The 24,823-nt window shown below is 54.4% G+C and overlaps 3 protein-coding genes across 6 annotated transcripts in view; all 3 read left to right on the forward strand.

The window, feature by feature from the left end:
• The first annotated feature begins 336 nt into the window (after positions 1-336).
• On the forward strand, positions 337-13,822 carry Scamp4 (secretory carrier membrane protein 4). Of its 2 annotated transcripts, none has more exons than XM_021174877.2 (7): positions 337-416; positions 6,275-6,322; positions 6,815-6,943; positions 7,128-7,284; positions 8,510-8,611; positions 10,465-10,582; positions 12,655-13,822. In XM_021174877.2, exons 2-7 carry the CDS (start codon positions 6,316-6,318, stop codon positions 12,832-12,834), a joined length of 693 nt encoding a protein of 230 aa, XP_021030536.1. In that variant the 5' UTR covers positions 337-416; positions 6,275-6,315; the 3' UTR covers positions 12,835-13,822. The 2 variants fall into 2 exon arrangements, with proteins under 2 accessions (XP_021030536.1, XP_021030535.1); XM_021174876.2 differs by lacking the exon at positions 337-416 and adding an exon at positions 464-779.
• On the forward strand, positions 3,419-5,799 carry Adat3 (adenosine deaminase tRNA specific 3). The gene has a single exon (XM_021174875.2). The coding sequence runs from the start codon at positions 3,808-3,810 to the stop codon at positions 4,855-4,857; it is 1,050 nt and encodes a 349-aa protein (XP_021030534.1). The 5' UTR covers positions 3,419-3,807; the 3' UTR covers positions 4,858-5,799.
• Positions 13,823-20,584: 6,762 nt separating the features above from the next.
• Csnk1g2 (casein kinase 1 gamma 2) overlaps positions 20,585-24,823 on the forward strand; it is an 18,711-nt gene continuing 14,472 nt past the window's right edge. Inside the window, exon 1 of one of the 3 annotated variants that reach the window (XR_002378893.2) lies at positions 20,585-20,802. The gene's annotated coding sequence lies outside the window, so the exon portion shown is untranslated. The remainder of the gene's footprint in view (positions 20,803-24,823) is intronic. The other 2 variants (XM_021173900.2, XM_029482675.1) reach the window with 2 other exon arrangements.

Consider the following 24,823-nt stretch of genomic DNA (forward strand, 5'->3'; position numbering starts at 1 on the left):
TAAAACCTCAGACTACAGTCACTTTCCAAGCAGTAGAAGTGATTGTTCACCAGCAACATGGGACTTTACAGAAGTATGATGGCAGATGCTCTTTGAGTGACTAATGGCCATAGAGTCTCCTTCTGCCTCAAGTCTTCTCTCTGCTGATGTCTCAAAGTGTCACAAAGGGGCCGAGTTCAGTGCTATCCCAGGATCTCAAGCCACAGTATTCTACTAGCTGCAGCACACATAAGAAAACCTCCTAGACTCAGCAAGGCCTTGTGAAGCAGCCACGCGCACGGCCTTAGGGGAAATGTAGTCGCATCGCGCAGGCCCCGCCCATGGAACTACGCTCCCGTCGTGCCCCGCGGTAGCAGGCGTGGCGGCCCGGTTGCTAGGACTTGGATAAGCGTGGCGTTCGCTTGGGTGTCCCTCAGGTGAGCAGCCGCCGTAGGGGTTCGGCTTTCGCCGTTCCGGATCCGCCATGGGGCACCAGGGATGGCGACAAGGCAAGGGCGGTGGACAGGGAAAGAAGGCCTTATCGGGGCAGACCGCGTAGCCTGAGAGGGTTTTGCGGGTCCTGAGAGGCGGTAGGAGTGCGCGTGCGCGAGCAGTCAACGCTAGTACGCGTGTGCACAGGGCTTTTCGCCCACCGCGCCCTATGCCGTTGGTTTGCGGCGCACGCGTGTTCCCTGCTTCTGATTCCGGAAACCCCGTGATTTCCAGCTGCTTCCGGTTGTATGTTCCGGGTCATCACAGTCCCCTGCCTCAGGGTTATCTATTCACCATCCTTACAGCAGGTGTGCAGTTTCCCTTTAAGCTCTTGTACCCTATGGGGTTTCTTGGGGTATCTTGGTGGTACCAGGGATCGAGTCCTGGACTTTGGTTATATTAGACCAGCACTGGACTACTCTTCCCCTCCCTTTAGAAGTGGATTCCAGCTTTCGCTAATCTTTGTACCCAGCCCCTCAATGGATTATTCCAGGCAGGGACTCTACCCCTGCGCCACACCCCATCCCCTCACAAGGGGCCCTAACCTAAGCTTCAGCCCCTCACTGGTGGACATAGGTAGGCTCTGCACTGCTGAGCTCTGCCCCGAGCCCACTTCATTTTTTTATTTTGGAAGGTTTCCTGTACCGCTGAAGCTGGCCCCGAACTCCCATCTAGTGGCTTATTGAGTGCCTGGTATTTCAGGCCTGAGCTTCCAGACCTGATGTTTCCTGTCCCTTATAGCCTGTCCAGCCACGGTCCCATTCTTTTGGACCCTAGACCCTGGACCCAATGCCCATTGTTTGCCTGCAGTTGTTGAATGAAGAGGGCGTGTGGTTCCTCAGAGGTGGGGAGTGTCTGGTGGACCACAGGTCCTTGTCTGTAGTACAAGGAGCCCCTTTCAAACCTGTTCCCATGCTGGTGTACAGTGGGCACCTGTCACCTAAAACAAGGGAGCTATTGATGCTGGTGTCCACTTCAGTCCCAACAGGAGTGAGGTGGTGACCAGAGGAGGAAGCTGGCTTGTTAGACACGATGAGCTCTAGGCCAGCCTGGGTTAAATAGGGAGACTTGGTCTCAAAACAAAAACGGGAAAATAAGCATGCATAACAGGCCTCTATTGCAATGACCATGAAGGCCCCCTTTGGCCAAGCATTGGCTACCATCCTATAGCTATTAAACTCCTCCCCAGAGGCCCATAAGCCCAGGCTGGCGTCTGTCCCCAAGGCATCCATCTTTCTCTGTCCCTTGTTGTAGTCTTGAGGGGACAAACAAGGCTGTGTCTTCTGCCTTGGAGACAGTGGTGCTTTGTGGCCCAGGCAGGCGTTGTGCGTTGTAGGCGTGGTGTATGCCTCTGGGAAGCCAGATGTCACCACGCCCCTCATGGGCTCTGCCTGCCATGGGGCCTGTGCAGGGGCAGCCATGGTGACACTGGGACCTCAGACACCCTTGGTGCTGTCCTCCCTTCCTAGTCTCAGGGCTCCTAGTGGCACCCGTGACTCTCTAGTTAGCCCATAGAGACCAGTGTTGACCTGGGCAGCTGGGTGAGCCCTGAAAGCCAACAGATGTACCTGAGTCCATCGCATAGGTTGTTCCTGTGGCCAGGTAGACATTGGTGGGGGTGGCAGGATATGGGTATGATGGTGGTCAGACAGCCCTGCGGGTCGCCTCGTGGGCACTTTTTTCTTTTCTCCCCTATTTCCTTCTCGTTTGTTTGGTGCTCTGTATTTACCTCAGGGTTTGGGCAGGGTGGGCAGATTCCCACCATTGAGCTACCCCCCATCCCCTCCTGGGGGATTCTAGGCGCTGCTCCCAGGACTGCTTGACCCTAGTTGCCAGTAGGTTATGGTTAGTGGTCAGGGCAAGGGGTGGGAAAGAGCTGGCTGTCAGCCAAGCCGATGACCTGAGGATTAAGGATGGCGAGTGGGTTCGGGAGCAGGAACCGGATGGCAGGTGGTGCTGCCTTCCTCCTCAGATCTGCCATCCTGCCCTGTCTAGCTCTGACTGAGCAAGGAGAAGCCTCTGAGGCCCAAGAGACTCTGCTCCCACAACTTTGCCTCCGCTGGGTGCCTGGGGAGCCTGGCTTTTCTCCTGTGCGGAACAGCGTGGTGGTGGTGGTGGTGGTGGTGGTGGTGGTGGCGGCAGCAGCTGTCAGCTCAAGCTTTATCCGGGTGCTTGCACAGCAGGCCATGAGCATTGACTGAAAGCTCAGGTGCAGTGGATAGCCAGGTTCCCAGGCTAGCCCACTGAAGCAGGAAGGGGGTTGACTAAGCACACTGGAATTAAGTCATGGGCACGTGCCTGCCTTTCTTGGCAGGGTCTGCATTCTTCTAGGATGCATCAGACGCCTGCCACCACCTATTTCTGGGGATACAGAGGGTTAAGATGGGGTCTTGCTCTGTAGCTCTAACTGGCTGGCCTCCATCTTACAGCCACCTTCCTGCTTCTGCCCCAGGTTCTGACAGGTGTGTGCTATCAGGTAGATCACCATGGTCATGTCCCATAGAAGCCACCTGGGGCCAGGGACACTGTCAGTCTAACTGTATGCTTTTTGGGGGTGGTCCTGAACCCCATTCTCCCATATATATATTCACTGTGTAGAAAATGGGACATTTAGCAGTTTGGAATGCTAATGCCCACCAGCCCCCGGGCCAGAGCCAGGATCTGCATGTGCTATGGCCACATCCTCTGCAGGTCTCACCTACTCAAGGGCCCATAAGGCTGTTCTCTCATGGGCTGCACTAGACAGGTCCACTCCCCACACAGCAGGCAGAACTCACCTCCTTCTCACTATAGGCCTGAGGTCTTGAAGCCACCAAAGCATGTCAGCAGCTGTTCTGGATTTTTGTTTGTTTTGGTTTTGTTGTTGTTTTTTTGGTTTTGGGGTGTTTTTTGTTTTTTGGTTTTTTGACAAGGTTTTATGTAGCCCTTCAAAGGGCTCGCTTCAGAATCCCCATGTGCTCCAGATCCTCTGGCCCCTACATCTCCTGGGATGACAGGGTGCTACCAGGCCTGGCTTACTGGGCAGGGTCTGGAAGCCAGGGCTTTGTGCATGCTGATGGGGTGGGTTTTGGATTTGATAGTAATGAATACCTGTCTCCACACTGTCCTCAACACGGCGTCTGTTGGGACCACGTGGCCTCGTCAGAGCCCTGAAGAGCCCGGCACGATTATTCCTTATGCGGCCGGGGAATAAGCCAACTCTACCTGGCGCTCTGGACTCCTCATTCCTGGGCCTGGCGGGACCCACCGCATCCCAGGACAGACCCCCGCCCCACTGAAGCTGACGGATGATGCTCCAGTTCCATCTCTGTCTCCCACAGTCGAGCCCCGTTGAGGATGGAGCCCACCTCAGGCTTTGCAGAGCAACCTGGGCCTGTGAAGGCTGAAAGTGAGGAGCAAGAGCCGGCGCAATGGCAAGCCCTCCCTGTCCTGTCGGAGCAGCAGTCGGGGGCCGTGGAGCTGGTACTGGCCTATGCTGCACCTGTCCTGGACAAGCGCCAGACGTCCCGCCTCCTCCGGGAGGTGTCCGCTGTCTATCCACTTCCTGCCCAGCCCCACCTCAAGCGGGTGCGCCCCAGCCGCAGTGCAGGCGGTGCGCAGTCATCGGATCTGCTGCTGTGCCTGGCAGGGCCCTTCGCGGGCCCGCGCTCGCTGGCGGAGCTCCTCCCCAGGCCGGCCGTGGACCCACGCGGCCTGGGCACACCTTTCCTGGTGCCTGTGCCTGCCCGGCCGCCCCTCACCAGAAGCCAGTTTGAGGAGGCACGGGCCCACTGGCCTACATCCTTCCATGAAGACAAGCAGGTGACCAGCGCGCTGGCCGGGCAACTCTTCTCCGCGCAGGCGCGAGCCGCCATGCAAACCCACATGGAACGGGCGGTATGTGCGGCCCAGAGGGCAGCAGCGCAGGGGCTGCGGGCAGTGGGCGCCGTCGTGGTGGACCCAGCCTCGGACCGCGTGTTGGCCACAGGCCATGACTGCAGCAGCGTAGCCAGCCCCCTGCTGCATGCTGTCATGGTGTGCATCGACCTGGTGGCCCAGGGGCAGGGCCGCGGTTCCTGTGACCTCAGACGCCACCCGGCTTGCTCCTTTACACAGGCCACTGCCACTCAAGGCACCCGAGCCGGTAGCGTGCGCAAGCTGGATGATGACAGCCTGCCCTATGTGTGCACTGGCTATGACCTGTACGTCACCCGAGAGCCCTGTGTCATGTGCGCTATGGCCCTAGTCCATGCCCGCATCCAGCGAGTCTTCTATGGGGCGCCCTCCCCTGATGGTGCCTTGGGCACACGCTTCCGTGTCCATGCTCGGGCAGACCTCAACCACCGCTTCCAGGTGTTCCGCGGCATTCTCGAGGACCAGTGCCGCCAGCTGGACCCTGACCCATAGTTCTGGTGACCTGCTTCTAGACCATTCTCTGCTCCTGGCCAGCCCGCGTCCCCTGCAGCTCCATGGCCTGGGGGCCTCACCCTCTGTGTCTGAGGATACTGACCACCTGTGCCAGACTGTGAGCCTCTCAGTTTCCGGACTGCAGCTTCTCTGCTGGCTGCGATGACAGTGGGGCTCAGCTCTGCTTACAAGCCCAGTGGCTGTCTTACAGTCCCCGGGTCCTCCAGGCTCGGGCAGGGTACAGCCATCGAGTGTGAAAATAAAACACCTCAAACCAAGTTGCCGTTTGCACTCAGGTGCCAGGCTGGGCTCGACATCTGCCTCAGGCTGTGGCTTGTCAAGGGGAATGGGCAGCCTTGCTGAGTGCAGCGGGCTCTGCGTGCTTCTAGGGGCAGAAACAACCCAGCAGGCACCCTTGCCTGTCCCAGAATTCCTGGATTCATGGGTGTCTGGATACCTGCTGGCTGTTCATGCCCTTCCTGTGTACCTCTGTGATGGAGGATGGGAGGTGGGAGCTCCAGAAGAGTCAGTCTAAGGGTAGTGGGGTGCTTGTCCTTAGGATGCTGGAGCATCCAGCATATGCTAGTTGCTTGGTAGGAGTGGTGACAGGGTTAACTGCACCTTCTGGCCACCTACAGGAAAGGCAAGGTCCAGGCTGGGTGAACCAAGAAGTGTGGCCCTGCCTAGAGCAGAGGCAGGGCTTGAGTTCTGTCTCCATCTCCAGAGTACTTCCATCCTTCCTCCTCTAAGGGAATCCGGGACCCTTCCTGGAAGATATGCTTTTGAGGCCACCTCCAGTGACCAGGAGGCAGGGTGAGGCAGGAAGAGGCTTTGATGTAGGCCTGTGAGCAGCCGAACCTGAGACTGGGATATGGTGCCAGTGACACCTGGTTGAGCAGGGCCTGAACTTGGATACCAGGGTGTCCCAGCCACATTCTCATCTGAAACCCCATGGGGCCACATCTGGCCATGTCTTGAAGGTGGCACCTGGGAGCTGAGCTACTGTGAAAAGTAGCTGCTAGGTGCCCTTGGGCCTACCTAAGCTCCTAATGAGAGCCCACGGATGAGTTCCATGCCCAAGCTTGTGTGACCAGGTGCCTGTCACATGGCAGGGAGCTCTATTCTGGGTGATTTGATAGGATGGGTGTATGAGGGATGTGTCAGCAGGCGCTCAGAGCCATCTGTGGGGCCACTGAGACCAGGACATCTTGGCTCCAAGGCTCTGGGTGGAATCGGCTGGTAGCTTGTCCCATCCCCTTCCAGGGATGCTCTGAGAAGTGACATGTGGCTGGCCCAACACCCACTGAGCCAGCAGCCAACCTGACTGGCCTGTGCAGCAGAGCCTGCAGCAGTGGCCTGGGTTAGGGTCTTCCTGGTCCCGGTGGCTACCAAAGTCCTAACACTGGTCTTCTTTCAGGTGGCCCCTTCTGCCTGGGTGCCAGGTCAGCTGATACAGAAATGGCAGGTGAGTTGACCTGTTCCCCAGGTAGTGTTCCCCACTCCCAGTGAGACTCCTGAGCTGGTTGCAGAGCTGACCAGGCCTCACTGGCTTCTGCCTTGTACCACCTTGGGTACCAACCACAGTGAGGCACAGACAGGCCACCGAAGAACCATCATCCAGCTTGCAGATGAGGGAGGGGTGGGGCTAGACAGCTGAGAGGACTCTTGACCGCTCCCCTAGGGGCTGTGGAGAGGCCTCTAGCTACCTCTCTCTTCTGGTTACCTTGCTAGCCCGACAACTGGACACTGGGTGCCGACCCTGGGCCTTTATACTGACTGTGACTTCCTTCCCTTTACTCCCCAAAACATATGCAATGCTGGTGTGTGACTCTGGCTACAGCCCAGAGAGGACATGGCCAATCCTGCAGGGCTGTGTGCTCTATAGCCTGAAGTACAGGGAGGGTGCTCAGGCAGGCTTCTGGCTGTAGCAGGCTACCTGAGGGTCTCCTTCCTGCAGGAAAGGAGAACAACTTCCCCCCACTGCCTCGCTTCCTGCCACTGAAGCCCTGCTTCTACCAGGACTTCTCTGATGAGATCCCCGTGGAGCACCAGGTGCTGGTGAAGAGGATCTACCGGCTGTGGATGTGTGAGCCTCTCCGGGTGGGCGGGCCCAACTCAGAGAGTGCAGTGTCCCCACTGAGCACAGGAGCAATTTGGTCCAGGGGATGTGCAAGGCTCATTCTTAATGTGCTGGTAGGGTGGGTACCTGGGCCCTATCCGAAGTCCCTGGTGACTTACCTCCTACTCTCCCATCTATGTCCCTCTTCCAGTTTACTGTGCCACTCTGGGTGTGAACCTGGTGGCCTGCCTGGCCTGGTGGATTGCGGGCGGAGCTGGTGCCAATTTTGGCCTGGCCTTGCTCTGGCTGGTTATCTTCACTCCCTGCAGTTATGTGTGCTGGTTCCGGCCTGCGTACAAGGCCTTCCGGTAAGCCTAGTCTAGGGGCCCTCAGGCCACAGAATCTTAGACCCACTCCATGGGGTGAACATGCTTAGAATTGTATCCAGGATAGGTTTCGGCCACATTACCAATAGTTGTCCTCCACTTATTCAGTGTGGGTGGCCATTTATGTCATGGTCAGCAATCGATGACCATAGGCTGCAGCTAACTGCTGTCTTGGGGTTGCTGGGATGGAGCCCAGGGTGTAAGATACTAGGCAAGCAGCTTGTGAGCCATGTGTCCCTGTGCCCTCCCTTGGTGCTGTGGAGTGTCCCTGCAGGAAGGTATGGTCACAGTTCCCTTCCTGCTGCAGCCTCTGCATTGTAGGCCTCCACTCGGAGACATGAGTGTGTGTGTGCCATGACACAGCTGTAGCAGTCACAGGTTAGTTCTTTCTCTACCAGGTAAGTTGTGGGGGTCAAAGTCAGGCCACTAGGCCTGGCAGCAGCACCTCTACCCTATTTTAAGTTTTCCAAATGGCTTCAGTGAGCCTTGTGGTTTCCTGACTACAGAGTACCTCAGTGTTAAAGTGCAGTGGGTTAGCTTCAGTGTTTGCTTCTAGAAGATTCTATCACCCCAAAGGAAGCCAGCCTCCACAGATCCGCTTCCTATCTCTGGATTGGCCTGTTCTGGACACTTAGTATGAAGGCACATACTTGGTAGCCTTTTGTGTTTGTTTCTTTGAGTACAAGGTCCCTCGACTGTGGCGCGTACCAGAACCTTGCACCTGTCTGGGTCCTCATAGTACTCTAGCCTGTAGATGGACCCTGCTGTGTCCACCATCTGTCCATGGGCAGATGCCCGCAAGCTGGCTCTCCGAGTGTTGTTTGCTCATAGGTGGCACCTGAGGTACAGACTGAGAGTGGGGAATGCCCGGAGGGCTCCTCAGAGAAACAGATATCTGCTCAGCCAAGTCATGGCAGGAGCAAGAGAGCCCCAGAGCAAGACCCACCTTCCACTCCCAGAAGCCCCCTTCCTTCCAAGCAGGAGCAGCCTGCCGATGGCCCTTCACCCTCACGGTGACAAGGCATTTTTTCCACTCTCCATGATACTGGGGCTCCAGTTCTGCCTGTGGTGTCCCCTGAGGCTGTCCCAGGCTGAGTGCTTGGAGGAAAGCCTTAGTCACTTCAGTCCATCAGGGACAAGGGAACCTTGACACTCAGTCCTCCCTCCTGGGAGTATGGGTGACCCCTGCATTTTTTGTCACTTGCAGAGCCGACAGCTCCTTTAACTTCATGGCATTCTTCTTCATCTTTGGAGCCCAGTTTGTGCTGACCGTCATTCAGGCCATTGGCTTCTCGGGCTGGGGCGCGTGGTAAGCAGAAAACAGAAAGATGTGTGTCTCCTGTATGCCTGTGTGTAAGAGTCTCTGCCAGCAAGGGTCCAGGGTATGCCCGTGGAGGCTGCCTTCCAGACAGATGTTAGGAGAGTGTGCAAAGAGAAAAGCTTGTGCCATAGGCTACCAGCAGGGGGTACTGCCCAGCTGCTCCCAGGCTTGTCTAGATCCCCTCCTCTTTTTTTTGAGGGTCTCATTATGTAGCCTTGGCTGGCCTGGAACTTACAGAGGTTTGCCTGCCTAGCTCCTGAGTGCTGGGATGAAGGCATGTGCAATTGTATCTGGGTGTTCATTTCTTCTGTTTCCAGATAAGGTCCCCAGGTGTCCTTGCCTGTCAGCTCCTTACCTTTCTCATGAACCATGCTCTCCCACCCTATCCCTGGAAGCTGGAGTCTGTAACCATTGAACAGGCTGTCACCCACCCCATCACATGGCCATGCCACCAGTGCCTGACTTAGATAGGCAGGTGGCAGTCTTAGTATGGATCCAAGGGGATACTGAGGGTGGAGCCCTGCCTAGCTACCTCCTGTGGCCGCCCAGCAGCCCTGGCCTTTAGCTGGACATTTTTCCTAGCTATCTGTCTGTACATGCTGCTCCTGACCCCCCATCCCCCCAAGCCAGTGGATGGTGGGCATCAAGACACTGGGGTTTCCACATGTGCCAATACGAATAACCAACCATTCACCAATCTATGTGCCCATGACTGAGCACATGCCTTTAATTCTAGGACTCAGGAAGGCAAAGGCAGGTGGATTTTTGTGACTTTTAAGATTAGCCTAGTCTACATAAGGAGTGAGTTCAGCAGACAGAAGGCTTGCCTAATGTGAGTGAGGCCCTAAACAACAGCAAGAGACCCCAGCTTCTCACACAGACACAGGCAGGCACACGCCTGGTACTGGGAAGAAGCCTAGGAAAACATCCTCTAGTCTGCAATCCCAGCCCTCGTGCAGGAGCCCAAACCAAACAAATGAGCCAGAAATGAGCCAGAAATGGAGTGGTGCACTCCTTTAACCCTGGCACTCGAGACCAGGTGGGCCAGCCTGGTCTACAGAGTGAGTTCCAGGATAGCCAGGGCTACACAGAGAAACGCTGTCCCAAAAAGACAAGAGGAAAAAAGTCACAGGTGTGTTTTGTTAAATGTTTGAGACAGGGCTTCACATAGCCTAGGCTAGCTTCAAAATGTATACACACACAAGGATGACCTTGAACTCCTTCCTGATCCTCTGGGGTCAACCTGGGGGCTTGGACGACAGGCATGTTCCACCACGCCCCACCCATTTAATCTCTTGAGTTTTAGTTTACTTAAAATCTGTGGAGAATAGCCGGGCAGTGGTGGCGCATGCTTTTAATCCCAGTACTTGAGATGCAGAAGTAGTGGATTTCTGAGTTCGAGGCACCTGGTCTACAAAGTGAGTTCCAGGACAGCCAGGGCTACAAAGAAACCCTGTCTCGAAAAAACAAAAACAACAACAACAACAAAAGAAACCTGTGGAGAATGAAAGACGCCATACTCATCTGCTGGAGGCATGGAGGCCTTGACATAATGTTGGTTCCTGTTCACAGAGTGTTCCAGGAACTGAAACCTGCCAAATGGTTACATTGTGTGTAACCACCATTTTGGGTTTGTCAGTCACTTTCTGGTCCTTAACAGAGCCTGGCTCCTTCAAAGGTATTTTTTCCCCTCTGTTGGAGCTCTGTACATATGAAGGAGAATAGGCATTATTTACTGATTCCTTGTTGATGTTAGAGCTCTTTGTATATGGTAGAAGACAGCAGGCCCTTCTCAGTGTGCTGAGCCCTGCTCACTCTCTATCCCCTCTCCCCCTCTGCAGTGGTTGGCTGGCAGCTGTTGGCTTCTTTGGGATCAGTGTTGGGGCTGCTGTGGTTATGCTGGTCCCAGCCATCCTGTTTTCCTTGTCCGCCCTTGTGATGGCTGTCACTATCGTGAAGGTGAGTCCTCTGGTCTCTGTCTCCATCCTAAAACTTCCACCAGCCACAAAGAATACCCCATGTTTTCAGCTGCAGGCTGTGATGGGGAGTCTTGTTTCCTGGGAATTCACAGGGTTTGTGGGGGACACATGGCCCTCTTCTTAGGTGTCCACACCTCAGATCCCAGGGGAGGGCAAGAGTGTCCTGGTACCAACAGTTTAGGCACAGGAGCCTTCCCTGTGGAGAGGGCAGAAGCCCCACCAGGCCAGCCAGGTTCACCAGACATCACAGTGACCTGCAGGAACCCTCCCTGGACACGTGCCTCCAGAGACAGCACAAGTCTGCCATAGACAGCTGTGGAGCTGGCAGAGATGCCTGAAAGGAATGAGATAAACCTTTCTTTTTTTTGTTGTTGATTTATTATACATTTTATTTATTATTATACATTGTAGCTGAAGAGGGCGTCAGATCTCATTAGTCACCATGTGGTTGCTGGGATTTGAACTCAGGACCTTTGGAACAGCAGTCAGTGTTCTTAACTGCTGAGCCATCTTTCCAGCTCCCCCGCCCCTTTTGTAAAAGATTTATAATACACACACACACACACACACACACACACATGTCTTCAGACACACCAGAAAGGCATCAAATTACAGATGGTTGTGAACCACCAGGGTTGCTGGGAATTGAACTCAGGACCTCTAGAAGAGCAGTTAATGCTCTTAGCCACTGAGCCATCTCTGTAGCCCCAAGAAAAACCTTTTTAAAAGCTTTTTTTTTTTTTTTTTTTTTACTGTTTGTTTCATGGGCATGATGAGCCCAGGGCCTTTTGAATGTTCCAGGCTGCCACCCTGCCCAGCACAGAGCACTTATCCATTTGAGAGGTTGCCGTGTGTGTAGGAGTGAGCAGCCCAGGCCCTAGAGCAAAGCCTGAGGGTCCTGTAGTGCTGACAGAGGGAATCCAAGATGGCACATGGCATCCTTACAGTAGCAACCCTGTCTGGCACTGGAGATCACACTGTCCAAGTACCAGAGCTGCCCTCTGAAGCTAGAGGTGGCAGGTGGTCCCCTTCACAGAGCCACTCCACATCCCAGGCTAGCCCAGGAACACAGGGTACTGTGAAGAATTCTTGAGGATGGGCCCCAAACGTGGATGAGAGGCTGCATGTGGCCATGGTGGGCTAGGCAGGCCTGGGAAGGTGAACTGGGCCAGTCTGGCTTCAGGGCCTCTGCAGGTTTTTGTTTGATTTTTTTTTTTTTTTTTTTTTTTTTTTTTTTAATTGGGAGGCAGGTCTCATGTAGCCCAGCCGGTTCTCTAACTCACTGGGTAGCAAAAGATGACTTTGAACTCCTGATTTTCCTACCTCTGACTCGGAGTGCTAGGATGACAGCTGTGTCACTGCTCCTGGCTTGTGTGGCACCGGGGGAGGATGGAACCCAGGACGCATGCTTTCCACAGTGAGCTCTATCCCAGCCCGAGCCTCATGGTTTAGCCTTGGCTGACCTTGAACTCACAAAGGTCCACCTGCCTCTGGCTCCCACATGAGGATTCAAAGTGCACCACCATGCCTGGGTTTTCATTTATTTTATTCTGAGACAGGGTCTCGCTATGTAGGCCTATCTGTTCTGAAACACTCTGTAGACCAAGCTGGCCTCAAATTCAGAGATCCTCCTGCCCCTGCCTCCTGAGCAAAAGGTTAAAGGTGTGTGACACCACTGTCACACCCCAGCTTTTTTTAAAAAGAAACAAACAAAAACAACATCTGTTTACCCCAGAGTTGCCTTACACTGCTGGTCTACTATGTCTCAGCACACCTGCCTACCCTGCACCACCACTACTGTCTCCCCCGGGGGCCATAAAAATACAGTCACAGGTCACACGCACACACGTGCATGCATGAATGCGTGATAATGAAATGGCACAGTGGGGTGGCACATGACTGCTTGTTGAATTGGGTGGGCTGTGGAGGCAGGTGACAGTGTGGAGATAGTGCACCAGGTCCTGCACTACCCTGCAGTGTCACTCAGTTCACCGTGGGTCCCTGTCCCTGCCAGTACACTGACTTCCTCTTCTATATCCTTGCCCCTGCCAGGTGCACAGGATCTACCGTGGAGCTGGTGGAAGCCTCCAGAAGGCACAAACAGAGTGGAGCGCTGGTACCTGGAGGAACCCACCATCGAGGGAGGCCCAGTTTAACAGTTTCTCTGGGAACAGCCTGCCTGAGTACCCCACTGTCCCCAGCTACTCATCCAGCGGAGGCCACTGGCCTTAGGCGGCTGCCTGGCCCCAGTACCATGGCTCTGTCTCCTGTTACTACCCTCGGTCCTGAGGTCTGAGCATCTCTCAAGGATCCCAGGAGGTCCTTGGCCTGTGTTCATCTCTTGCCCAAGCCCTCAGCAAGCACTGCCCAACAACCATTGTCCACTGTCATCCTACCAGAGCCTGGCTGGGTTTGCCCTGCTCCTACCTGTTAAGAGGGTAGGAACCCTCAGCCTGTGCAAGGAGAGGCCTCAGCCTCCAAGCGCCTGTCCTTTGTGTTGCTGAGATGTATAAAGCCAAAGCGCTTGTGTAGATGGGTGTGAGTGGACAGTCAGGAGCATGGTGGTTGTGCCTGAATCCTCTGCTCTGCCATCCACTGTACCCGTGCTCCTCTGGACCCTGCTACTTCCTTGTCCCATCCCTTGTGACAGTGACAACCTGCTGTCCGTTCCACCACCCAGGATCCTGAATAGGCCTCTGCCCACTCGCAGGCCCTGATCCACTTGGTTGAGGGTGCTCTGGCTGCCGGGAGACCCCCTTCCTCTCTGTGGGCAACTGGAGGGAGAGGAACAGGCTCTGCTGCCTGGCAGGCCATACCCACAGCCACAGGACTGCCGGGATAGATCTGTGCCTTAGAGAGACCTTTACTTCTCCCCACACCCTCTGCCTTCCCAGGATAGCTGTGGCCTTGCCAGGAGACCCAATCTGAGTTTTGGAGTGTCCACAGCACCTCTGATGACATTGGACTCAATATTCTTCCTTGTGACCAGATGTTACCAGCCAAGTCACCAGGCCTCCCCACAGGCCCGTGTGCCAGTATCATGCCAAACTGTCGGGGCACTTGCCCTCTACCCCATCGTGTCATGGAGATGGAGTCAAGTGCCCGCCATAGGTGACACCCTTCAGCCACCTGCGGCTCTTCCCTGCCCACCCCTGGGCACCACACACCATAGTTGGTTTTGTTATGTGAGAATATTCTGGAAATAAATTCTCTTTCTGCAGCAGAGCCTCTATCTGTGGATGGGAAAGCATGCGCAGGGTGGAGCCTAGAGGTCAGCATCACTGCTGCTCTCTGTTGCCACACACCTTGCTCTTTTGAGACCATCTCCCACTGAACTGAAATTGAAACTCACAGATTTGGCTAAGTGGCCGGTGAGCTCCAAGGATCCTCCTGCCTCTGCCTCCCCAGGGCTGGGGTCATAGGCAAGCCCCACCATGTTCTACTGTTTACCTGCATGCTAAGCATACTTAGTGACATACACACTCCCAGAAAATAAGACTACATAACAAGTTCAAAGCCTGCCTGCCTAGGCTACATGGGACTCTGTCTCAAAAATCCTTCAGAAAAGGCAGGTGCTCATGGGAGCACCCATGGAAATGGGGTCTTTGCAGAGCTTTACTGAACCTGCTGCTAGGGTAGTCCTGGACACCCAACTGCCTGATGCCATTAAAAAGCAGGGAGGCAGACAGGTGCCTGCTGTGAGGACAACCACAGACAGGGAGATGGGGCAATGTGTCTACAAGGACAAGGGTTGTTGGCTGCCATGTGTTACTGGAAGCAGGCAGGGATGGACTTGCCTACAAAGTGGCCACTTTGGGGCCATCCCTCTTTATTCTTTGCCCTCTGTGTCGTTCCACAGAATGGAGACAAGCTTGCCACAGGGCACCAGCTTACTGTAAGCTTGTTTTGTTGTTTTTGCTTTTTTGAGACAGGGTTTCTCTGTATAGTCCTGACTGTCCTCAAACTCAGATCCACCTGCTTCTGCCTCCCAAGTGCTGGGATTAAAGGCTTGTGCCACCATTACCTGGCCCCTGTAAGCTTGTGTCACACACAACCCATTACCACACATAGGAGTGACAGTTGCTGCAGGACCAGGGATAGTAACCCCGAAGTTCTAAAGTTCCCACCCCATCCTCTCTCCATGGTTATGGTGACACCCTGCCTTCAGCTACCAAGGGACACTATGGACTTCTCAGACCAAGTGGCCCGGTGTCCTCTCCTGAGTAGTGCCCTTCCTGGAACAATAGCTCAGGTCCCTTTTTGCTCCATTCACACTGGCCTCCCACACTGAGCCCTGTCCCTAAAGTCCCTAATACAATCCCACACTGTGACCCAGTCTCTGCCTTCTTTTTAATCTTTTCTCATTTTTTGTTGGTTGGTTGGTTTTGGGGGGGGGGGGGTTCGAGACAGGGTTTCTCTGTAGACCAGGCTGGCCTGGAACTCAGAACTCCACCTGCCTCTGCCTCTCGAGTGCTGGGATTAAAGGCATTAAAGGCATGTGACCACCACACCTGGTGGTTTGCTTTTTTAAAACAAGGCCTCCTGTAGCACAGGCTGGCCTTGAACTTGTGACTGTCTTACATCCACCTTAATTGTCTTGTATCCACCTTTTTTGGGGGGTAGTGGATGTCAAGACAGGATTTCTCAGTGTAGCCCTGCCTCTTCTGAAACCTCACTCTGTAAACCAGGCTGGCCTTGAATTCACAGAAGTCCTTCTGCCTTTGCCTTTCAAGTGCCACTGCTCCACTTTTGCCTCAGCTGTCTACATGCTGGGATAACAGGTATATTGGAGCACTCTGCACTGAGCTGTTCTTTATTGGTGCATTCCAGTCACATCTCTATTTCTAGTGTCCTTGTTACCTTATCTGCTGGCTGGACAGGATGCTGGGGACACAGTGCAGAACATGTTCATCTCTAACTTGGGAAGAGGTTCCGTCAGTGGGCGCTAATTTGGAAGTTTCTCCCTGGAATTTCATTTAGGACGGTTCCTCTAATCTTTAGAAAGCACTGGAATGCTTTAAAATGGGGAAATAGAGGAAAGTTATATATAGAAACACTGTTGTCAGAATCTGGGGGGTTGGGGAGAGCTCCTTGCCAGAGTCTACCTTTTCTCAGGATGGTAAGTAGATAAAACATACTTGCCTCTTCCCTCCAATGCAGACATTACCAATCAACCAACCACTCATTCTAACAATCTCTGGGCCGACATCACCAATCAATTGATAAATGATTTCCTCCATGCTTTGCATAGGACAGGCATTAAGCAAGCAATCTGCCAGCCAATGCCTTCCATTCTATGGGCAAGGTGGGCATCACAAATTAACTGATGGACAAATATCTTCCTCCATTCTTTGCATAGGGCAAAGATTAGCAGTTAATCTCACAGTCAGTAATGCCCTCTTCCACTCTGCGTACAGGTCAGGCATCAATAATTAAGTCAATATGTCAGTGATGGCCTCCCTCCTACATATAGGGAAGATCAAGTCAAGTGGCATCCAAAGTAAAGCACATGGCAGCTCAATTCCAACTCCACTTTTTAGACATGAAGCTGAGGCCCAGGACTTTGCGCAGGCACATCCTAAAACAAGGTGAACTCTGGCAGGGCAGCGCCTACGGCTCTCACACGCATCCCTAGCTCCAGGAGCAACATCAAGAAATAAACAGCATTGAGTCTTCCAAGGCCGGTTCCTGCTGGATGACCCAGACTATCCTGTCCCCTTAGAGGGAAACTACCATGGCTGGGGTGGGGTGGGGGGCTGGGCATCCTGCCACTCTTAGGAGGAAGCCGTTTGTAACCACAGTCTCCAAGAATACCAGTGCAGGGTGAGGGCAGCTGTCATCTGCTCGCTCAGCATCCTGTGCCTCTTGCTCGGGACAGGATGTTGTCAGGCTGAGCTGCCTCTGCTTCCTCCAACTACCAAGAGCTCCACTTACAAGCAAGTGATGAAGTCACCTGGTCTGCGGGAGCTTTCTACCCTGGTGTCTGGGTGGGAGGCTCAGCGGGTCGTACTCACCTAGCACACATTCTCAGGAGATTAGGAGTTCTAGGTCACACTCTGCTACATACAAGGATTGAGACCATGAGATTCTGATTTAAAAAAAAAAAAAAAAAGGCCGAGTGTGGTGGCTCACACCTTTAATCCCAGCACTCGGGAGGCAGAGGCAGGCAGATTTCTGAGTTCGAGGCCAGCCTGATCTACAGAGTGAGTTCCAGGTCAGCCAGGGCTATACAGAGAAACCCTGTCACAAAAACTAATAAAAAATCTTGGAGTCTGGAGAGAGCTCAGCACTGGCTGCTCTTCCAGAGGACCCAGGTTCAATTCCCAGCAACCACAGGACAGCTAACAACTGTCTGAAACTCCAATCCCAGGGGACCCAACACTTTTACACAGACATGCACGCAGGCAAAACACCAATACACATGAAATAAAAATAAACATAAAAAAATCTTGGGCAGTGGTGGTGCATGCCTTTAATCCCAGCACTTGGGGAGGCAGAGGCAGGTGGATTTCTGAGTTCAAGGCCAGTCTGGTCTACAAAGTGAGTTCCAGGACAGCCAGGGCTACACAGAGAAACCCTGTCTCAAAAAATAAATAAATAAAAATAAATAAATAGTACATGGGAGGCTAAGACAGGAGGGTCTCTGTGAGTCCAGGACTATATAGAAAGTTTCAGGTCAGTCTGGACTACACAGTGGAATCCTGTACACACACACACACACACACACACACACACACACACAGTCACCAAGCAAACAAAAACTTCTTGGCTTGCTGGGATGACCTGGCGACCTGAGTTCAATACTCAAACCCTACACAAGGCAGAGGGAAATGGGCTCCATTACCTTAATGTGTGCTGTGGCACACACACACCCCACATACAAAATAAAATCTTAAAATATTCTAATATCTGCTGAGAAGGACCATGTATCAGCTGTTGTCCCAACACCTGATTGGTGAATTGTCACAAACTAAACCTCACCTGGGCCACAGAGAGTGTGTCTCAGGCCAGTGTGGACCAGCACAGTGCCAATCAAAACAAAGTCAAGCTCAAGCAAACAGTGTAGGTGCAGGAAGAACGGGAGAAAACACCAGCATTTCAGAGAAGCAACTGAGCCAGCAGCCCGCTCAATGCTGCACATAAGCAGGAATAGTTCCAGCCGACTTCACTGGCTCTTTCTGCCATTCAAAAGACTTTGTGACGCGGCCTCTGTAGCCCAGGCTATCCTCCTCGTCAGTGTGAGATTAGAGTCTCTGGGTTCCAACTTGACTAGAAGTGGATTCCAGACAACCTCATGGTTGTCAGGGGAGGATCATCCGCTCAGGGTTGGCCAATCAGAGTGGGCAAGAGGGTCGGGCTAAATTATCCCAGGGGAGGATCTGATTGGATTGTGTTGGTCCAATAAGGTAGGTTGGGTGGTCCTGAGGTCCAGGAGGTCGGTACTCCAAAAGCTCCTTGTTCAGGTGTCCCCTTCTTTCTCCCTCTTACCTCACTGGCCCTCACTGCTTCACAAAAGCAAGAACTGTGGTTTCACCCATCTTGTTCCTTCCCCACCCCACCTGAGCTCATACCACCCCCTTAGCTGCAGCCCTGAAACGGATGGTCTGGGGACACTCCACCCCACTACAGCTGACATTGGGAGGTTGTGGTATCCACCACTTAGAAGCATGGGAACAGGGTGTTGTTAGATGAATCCATAGTCTTTCTTGAAACCCTCAGTGTCTATATCGGAATATAGAAGGGAGTCTTAAATGAGGGAAACCGAGACTCCCCAGCCTGCAGCAGGCAACCTGGGGCTGGTCCAAGTTCTGCAGGGGCTGCCCTGCCAAGAACAGTCTCTTGTACCTAGTTGGGAAGATAGCTAGCAGTATTTCATTTGCTCTTGGATTCCCACCATGTACTCACAGGCCTTGCCATTAACCTAAAGTTAGAGGAAGACAGTAGAGGACCAGAGAGAGCGATTGGTCTACAGTCACATGTGTGGCTGCTGCCTGGACCGGCTCTAATCCCGGCCTCAACTTCTGTATACTTTCAGCTCCACAGCCACTTGCTGGTTTGAAGAGGTAAGTCACCAGCCCGCCCATCCAAGGAGGAGTTCCTGAAGAGTAGGGGGATACAGTAAGGTCAGGATGTCTGCAGAAGTTAAAGTCTGACTTCTCCAACATCTGTGAGGCTGTGTTCATTAACTGATCCATTCAAGCAGTCATTGCACATTGGCTGAGTACCCACTGTGTGCACACTCGTGCTCTGACTCCGGAAGACAGACTTGAGAGGAGAATACACCATCACATCACAGCTCAGGAGAGAATCATGTAGCAAGAAAAGGAAAAGAGGCTGCAGTTGGACTTCTCTACAGCCAGCAACTTCTGGGGGTGTGCTCAGCTACTGAAACGCTAGATTCAGCTTTCCCGGGGGACACCATAATCACCCCTTGCTTTTTATTTTTCTTCTAAGCCCTAAGCGATGAGGGAGAAGATGGGGTCTGGCCTTTCCAGGGGCTATCTGGCCAAAGCAATTCATTCTCTTGGACTTCACCACCCATGCCATCATCTGACACCTGGGCTCCCCTCCCCCAGGTCTGAGGACTCCCTGGATAGTTCACCGTTTTTAGTCTCGGAGACTGAGGATTTAGAACTAGATTTGTCGCCTTCAACATAATATGTCCACCGCAGAGGCTGCAAGGTTCATGGGGCCAGCCTCCTTACAGCAGGGTCTTGGGCAGCACAGGACTCACACAGGGACCCTGCTCAGCCGCCCCCCCCCCCCGCCGCCTTTATTATCGAGATGCATGAACAAGCAGGTTGAAAGGTGCACCGACTGAGTGCCAGTTGGAAGCGAAGCCTGTGCTAGGCGCAGGAGGCTGGCAGGGGAGCTGCCATTTGGCCCCAGTTGACCTGCTGCAGGATTGGGATCCCAGAGGTTCTGGCACCTGGGAAGATATGGCCATGCAAAAGAACGAAGAGAAAAACTAAGGATGAGGGGATCATGTCTGTCATCCTAGCACTTGATGAATGAGGCAAAAAGGATTACGAAGAGTTGGGGGGCAGCCTTAACGACATAGTAGGACTGTCTCTAAAATTAAAAAAATCAAAATAAAATTTTAAAGAATTGAAACCGAGACAGGCAACGCTGACTCTGACCACTTGCCGCTAACCAAAAGCGACATTTTGCTGCGGTGCGGACCATTAATTTTAGAATAGTATCTTCTTTTATGGAAGCAACTTCCGGATCCAGCGCCAACCTCAACCACTACGGAGATCACGCCCCTCTATAACGCCCACCGTGACGTCAGGTGGCGAGACAGTGACGTCACAGACATGGTTGTGGGTTGGCGCCCGGGAGACCGCCACGCGTCTCCATGGCAACGAAAGGGTGCTGCCTGGCGGATTGCGTAAACCCCGCCCCGACAAGGGTGGGTCCGCTGCTGGTCCTAGTCACAGCTCAGGTACGCTCCCGTAGCCACCAGTCTCTGGTGTCCCGCGGGACCTGCAGACCAGCGGCCTCGGCTTGTCCGCAAAGCGCGGCGGCCGTAGCGCGGCGAATCCTTACCAACAGGCGCCGTCGCAAAATGGCGTGTCCGCTTCTCGGTCACGCCCCTACGTTTTGATAAAGCTTCGCTCCCCTTTTCCCACCTACAACCTATTGTGGTAAAGCTACGCCCTACCAGCAGGCCACGCCCACAATCATCGTAAAGCGCTCAACTTGCCTCTAGGCCACTCCCCTACCTTGTGGTTAAAATACTGCGCTCATCTTCAAGCCACGCCTTCACACTGTCGTAAAGCTCCACCTTCGCCTCAGAGTCACAGCTCTAATCGTCGTAAAGCGCCGCGCTCCCCCCCCCATACCGTACCCACACTGTCGTAAAGCCGCGTTCCGTTCCTTAAGGCCACGCCCCGCGCTGTGACGTAGAACGCGCACGCCTCTCGCTGCTCGGGTTGCGACTGCGCAGTGGAGCGCGCAGGCCGCCGCCCCCCGCTGGCCGACGCTGGCGGCGTAAGGCGCGCGGGGGCTCCGCGGAGCGGGCGCGGCGGAGCGGCGGAGCCCGGCCCTCTCCGCCGAACATGCCGAGGCCGGCCCCGGTAGCGCGGGAGCCGGAGCGGGGGCCCGAGCCGGAGCGCGAACGTGCGCGGGGCCCGGAGCGGGGGACGCCGCGCTGCTGAGCTCGGCCACCGCCGCCCGCGGGCCCCAGGCGGGGCGCAGGTAATGTTGCGCGCGCAGGGTCGGCCGTGCCCCACCCCCGCCGCGTCGGGACCCCGTGACTCCCACTGACCCCGGATAACCCCACTCCGCGCCGGGTCGAGCATGTCTGCACCCTGCGTTTCCTGACTGGGGTTCTGCACCCGGCGACCCCCACTTCCGGTCACCCTGCCTCAGTATCTCTCACTGTCCCTGACCCCACCTTTGCTCTGGCTCTCTGGTCCCTGAGTTCGAATGGGCACTGTTTCCTGGGTGCTCAGCTCACCTGCGACACCCAGGCGTCCCCACTTCCGGTCACCCTCCCCCAAGACCCCGCATTCTGCCTCTGTTCCATCTCACTTTGACCCCATTCTTGTTCCTGCGCTCTGACTTCCCAGTTTCCTGTGTCTCCTTCCTAGGTGTTCAGCTCACCTGCAACCCCCTCCCACGTTTTTCTCCGTGTCCCCCGATGTCCCTTTCTCGTCCCCAGATCCCCCTAAACACCTGGTCACCAGGCCTCCTGCCATCTGGACTCGGCTCCCTGTCCGTCCACACACCCAGCACTTCTTCCTGATGCTGACTCTTTACTCTTTGTGGCCCTGATGGTTTTTTGAGGGAGAAGAGCTGGGGGTCTTAGGGACAGGGACAGAGGGTCCTGTCTAGGTGGAAGAGGACCTGTTGCTGAGAGCTGCTTGGGAACTCTAGGCCCAGCTGCCTGCGCCCTCCCCCTTCCGCTCTGGCCACCGGCTTTGTTTTCCGGAAACACACGGTTCAAGGCGGGAGGGGTGAGATGCCCGAGCAGGCTGCTGGATCCCCTGCTGGTCCCCCTCTGCCTCAACTTTGTGCACGGGTGACTTTTTCAATAAGAGATGGGATTAGAAAGAATGTCTGCAGAGAGCGGTGTTTGTGGTGTCCTGGACTTGGGGCCAGATGGTTTTCATCTTGGTGGCCTCCTGATGGCAGTTTGCAGGAAGCAGTCTGGGAGGTGGCGTGTAGGTGGAGACCTGTCTGTATCCTCTCCAGGCTCATCCCTCAGGGCTCTGGAGGCAGATGGGGATCTTTGTCCAGGGGGACTCTGGGAGCTGGTGGGTGGAAGGCACAAAGACCTTGTTGGTGTAGGAGAAACCCCAGCAGCCTACAGAGATTGTGTTGACCAAGTCAGGTACTAGGGTGAACACTGTCTGGGCCCCTCGCCTGCCCCAGGGGATTTGCTTGGGTGTAGAGGAGTATGGTGTCTGCAGGTGTCTCTCTGCACCAGAGGTGTGTGGTACTGGCTGGTGGGTTCCTTTCCCAACCCCCAGATCACAGGGATGCAGTGCCTGTCTGCCTGCCATGTGTCTCCCAGGCCTGAACTAACACTGCTCATTCCCTACCCTTCCTACAAAGGCTGAGCCCTGCTCATACCCTGGGAGCCAGGGGACATGGGGGGAACTAGATGGACTGAGCAGAGCACTGAGTACCCTAGGGAGGGCCAGATCTAGAGGCTCTAAAGCCAGCCTAGGCGCCAGGGCCTGCTGCAAGCTAGTGGGGTGAGATGTAGTGTCTGCATGCGTCTTACTCCTGGGCCTGCTTGCTCAGGAGAGGTAGCCTCTCCTCTGCTTTGATTTTACCTTGGAGTGGTCACATCCAAGAGGCCAGGCAGCCAGTGCTGTCCACCATGGTTTGTAGTATCATGGGATTGTTGTGGCTTTTCTGTAATCATATAGTCACTGCCTCTGGCAGAGGATGTAGGTAAGATGTTTGGTAGTTGAACTGCTCCCACAAGCCCATCCGCAGCTTTGAGGAAGCCAGCATGCCCATTTGTGAATTGGGACAGACAGTGATGTGCCAGATAAATGCAGGGGACCATTTGTGTTCCTGGGGAGCTTACGAATGAGGGATGCTTGTGCAGAGATGTGTATTCACTCAGTGGCAGGACAGATAACTGTGCTGCATGGTGGATAGTTTTTATTCTGTGTGACTCCTTCCTGCTGAGATGCACCACCTAGGCCCTTTCCACCCACAGCAGCCAGCATCCTTTCTACAAGGGGGTGGGGGCTGGTGAGGCCCTGCTCTTGCCTGTGTGGTAAGCCAGGTGGAAGGAGTGAGGAAAAGTAGTGCTAAGTGTCCTGTAGTGTAGCCTTTGGTGTCAAGATGGTACAGAACAGGACAGTGGCTTTCTTGTTATCTGGGGGACAAATGGGGCCACGTGAAAGAGCCCTAGCCTGGAGCTACATCATGGTGGAGAAGTGGGTAGGACTTCATTCAGGTTTCCCCACACATCTCATGTCCAGGGGCTTGGTGTACATGCTCTTGCTGGACCCCAAGCTCTGTCCTTGTAGGCTGGATATCAACTTGCCAGTCAGCGCCCTGGGCAGTCTTTGCCTGAGAGCCTGTTAGTTGATGTTGGCATAGCCATAGGCATGAAGCTCACAGAGGTGTCTCTGCACTTAGCTGAGAGCTGGTGAGCTGAGAAGACCCTAAATCTGGGGCTTGTGTGGTATGGTGTCCGTGAGGTGGCCATAGCACCTTTTATAGAGGGGTAACCTGTTCCATAGAGGAGGACCACCTGATGTTAGTAACCCTGGGCCCAGAGGATATGCTGGTGAAGGCCGGGATGGGTGCACTCTGAGGAAGCCCATCTTGCATGGCCCTGTGGGTTAGGACACATCTGTGCCTTTGCTATCCTATCCACTCCCTGTCACCTGTTACATTCAGAGCTGGGCAGCAGTGCTTGTGTGGGAACCTGCCCATGAATTGCTCTGACCTCAGTGGGTCAAAGTTGTCCCCGTCCTGGTCCCTGGGAGGTGTCTTGATCTCAAGGTGTGTGGTGTTGGGGAACCTCAGCAGGTCTCCACTCAGCTCCTGAAATGCAGAAACATACCTGGTCACCTGAGGAGACACTCTGGCTGCTTACCCTTGGGTGGGACAGGTTCCCTAGGCCTATGGGACCATCAGACTCTATGGACTCCTCCGTCCCTCTGTGCTCTGCCCCACTGCACTGTCACCAAGAGGCTCTGTTCTGGGCAGAGCGCCACGCCTGGGACCCACAGCTGTCAGATCTGTCCTCTGGCTTTATATTTATGTCCATACACAAACATGGCAGAGGAGCAGGCCCTGGTCCCCAGTCCTGAGGGGACTCCCCTAGTGCCTGGTGACAGCATGAGGACAGCATGATGCTTGGCATTCCCGCCCTCTGCTCACTACGATCCCAGGCCACACCCTTGGGCGCTCCCATCAGAGGCTAGGTATTGTGGGTGGCTCCCCATCCTTGCTGCTCTGAAAGAGACTTGGAAATTGGTCTCACTTAGGACCTAGTGGTCAAGGGGCCATTCTTTCTGGTTAGCCTCCATTCCCCTCCTGAAGGAGCAGACTTTCAGGTTGCCCTGGGCCTCTTACCACACCCTCGCCCCTCAGAATAGCTCAGTGTCACCAGGGCAAGACAGATTGAGGTCACATCCTGTTAAAAGACAGATCTTCCAAAGTCTCTGACATGGGTCAGAGTCCAGTGGCAGCATGCAACGTCACATTGAATCTGCAGTGAAAGCCGGAAACCAGGGGACTAAAGGACGTTGAACTGTCTGTGCCAGAGGGAGGCCTATAGGTGTGAGTCTCCAGCCAGGGCACCAGGTGGGAAGAAACCCCATCTTGCTCTTTTTAACTTTAGATTTGTGAGACAAGGGCTCACATGGCTTAGGATGGTCTCAAACACTAGATCCTCCTGCTGTGGGTCCTGAGTGCGGTGGTCACCGAGCGAGCCTGGCTCTTTTGATGTAGGATCTTGTGTTGTAGCTCAGGTGTATACGTGGATGGGTGCCTGTGGAAGTCAGAGGGCAACTTTGGGAGGTTGCTTCTCTCCTCGCACTTTTGGTTTTGACACAAGGGCTCTGTGTTGTGTAGCCTGGCTGGCCTGGACTAGGCTCCTTCTTCCACATTTGATACAGGCTGACAGATTTGCACGGTGAAACTCAGCAGCCCGGTTATTTTGGTTTTGTTTTGTTTCTTAAGATTTTTATTGTTGGGCTGGTGAGATGGCTCAGTGGGTAAGAGCACCTGACTGCTCTTC

The sequence above is a fragment of the Mus caroli genome, chromosome 10 (genome assembly GCF_900094665.2).
Source record: "Mus caroli chromosome 10, CAROLI_EIJ_v1.1, whole genome shotgun sequence".
In the NCBI taxonomy this organism is placed as follows: Eukaryota; Metazoa; Chordata; class Mammalia; order Rodentia; family Muridae; genus Mus; species Mus caroli.

What these genes read in the sequence shown, in the direction of transcription:
- Adat3 (XM_021174875.2), top strand. Translation starts at nt 3,808, where the DNA reads ATGGAGCCCACCTCAGGCTTTGCAGAGCAACCTGGGCCTGTGAAGGCT.
- Scamp4 (XM_021174876.2), top strand. Translation starts at nt 641, where the DNA reads ATGCCGTTGGTTTGCGGCGCACGCGTGTTCCCTGCTTCTGATTCCGGA. An exon ending in TTCTCGGGCTGGGGCGCGTG is followed by an intron (nt 8,612 to 10,464) that starts GTAAGCAGAAAA and finishes CCCCCTCTGCAG; the next exon opens with TGGTTGGCTGGCAGCTGTTG. An exon ending in TGGCTGTCACTATCGTGAAG is followed by an intron (nt 10,583 to 12,654) that starts GTGAGTCCTCTG and finishes TGCCCCTGCCAG; the next exon opens with GTGCACAGGATCTACCGTGG.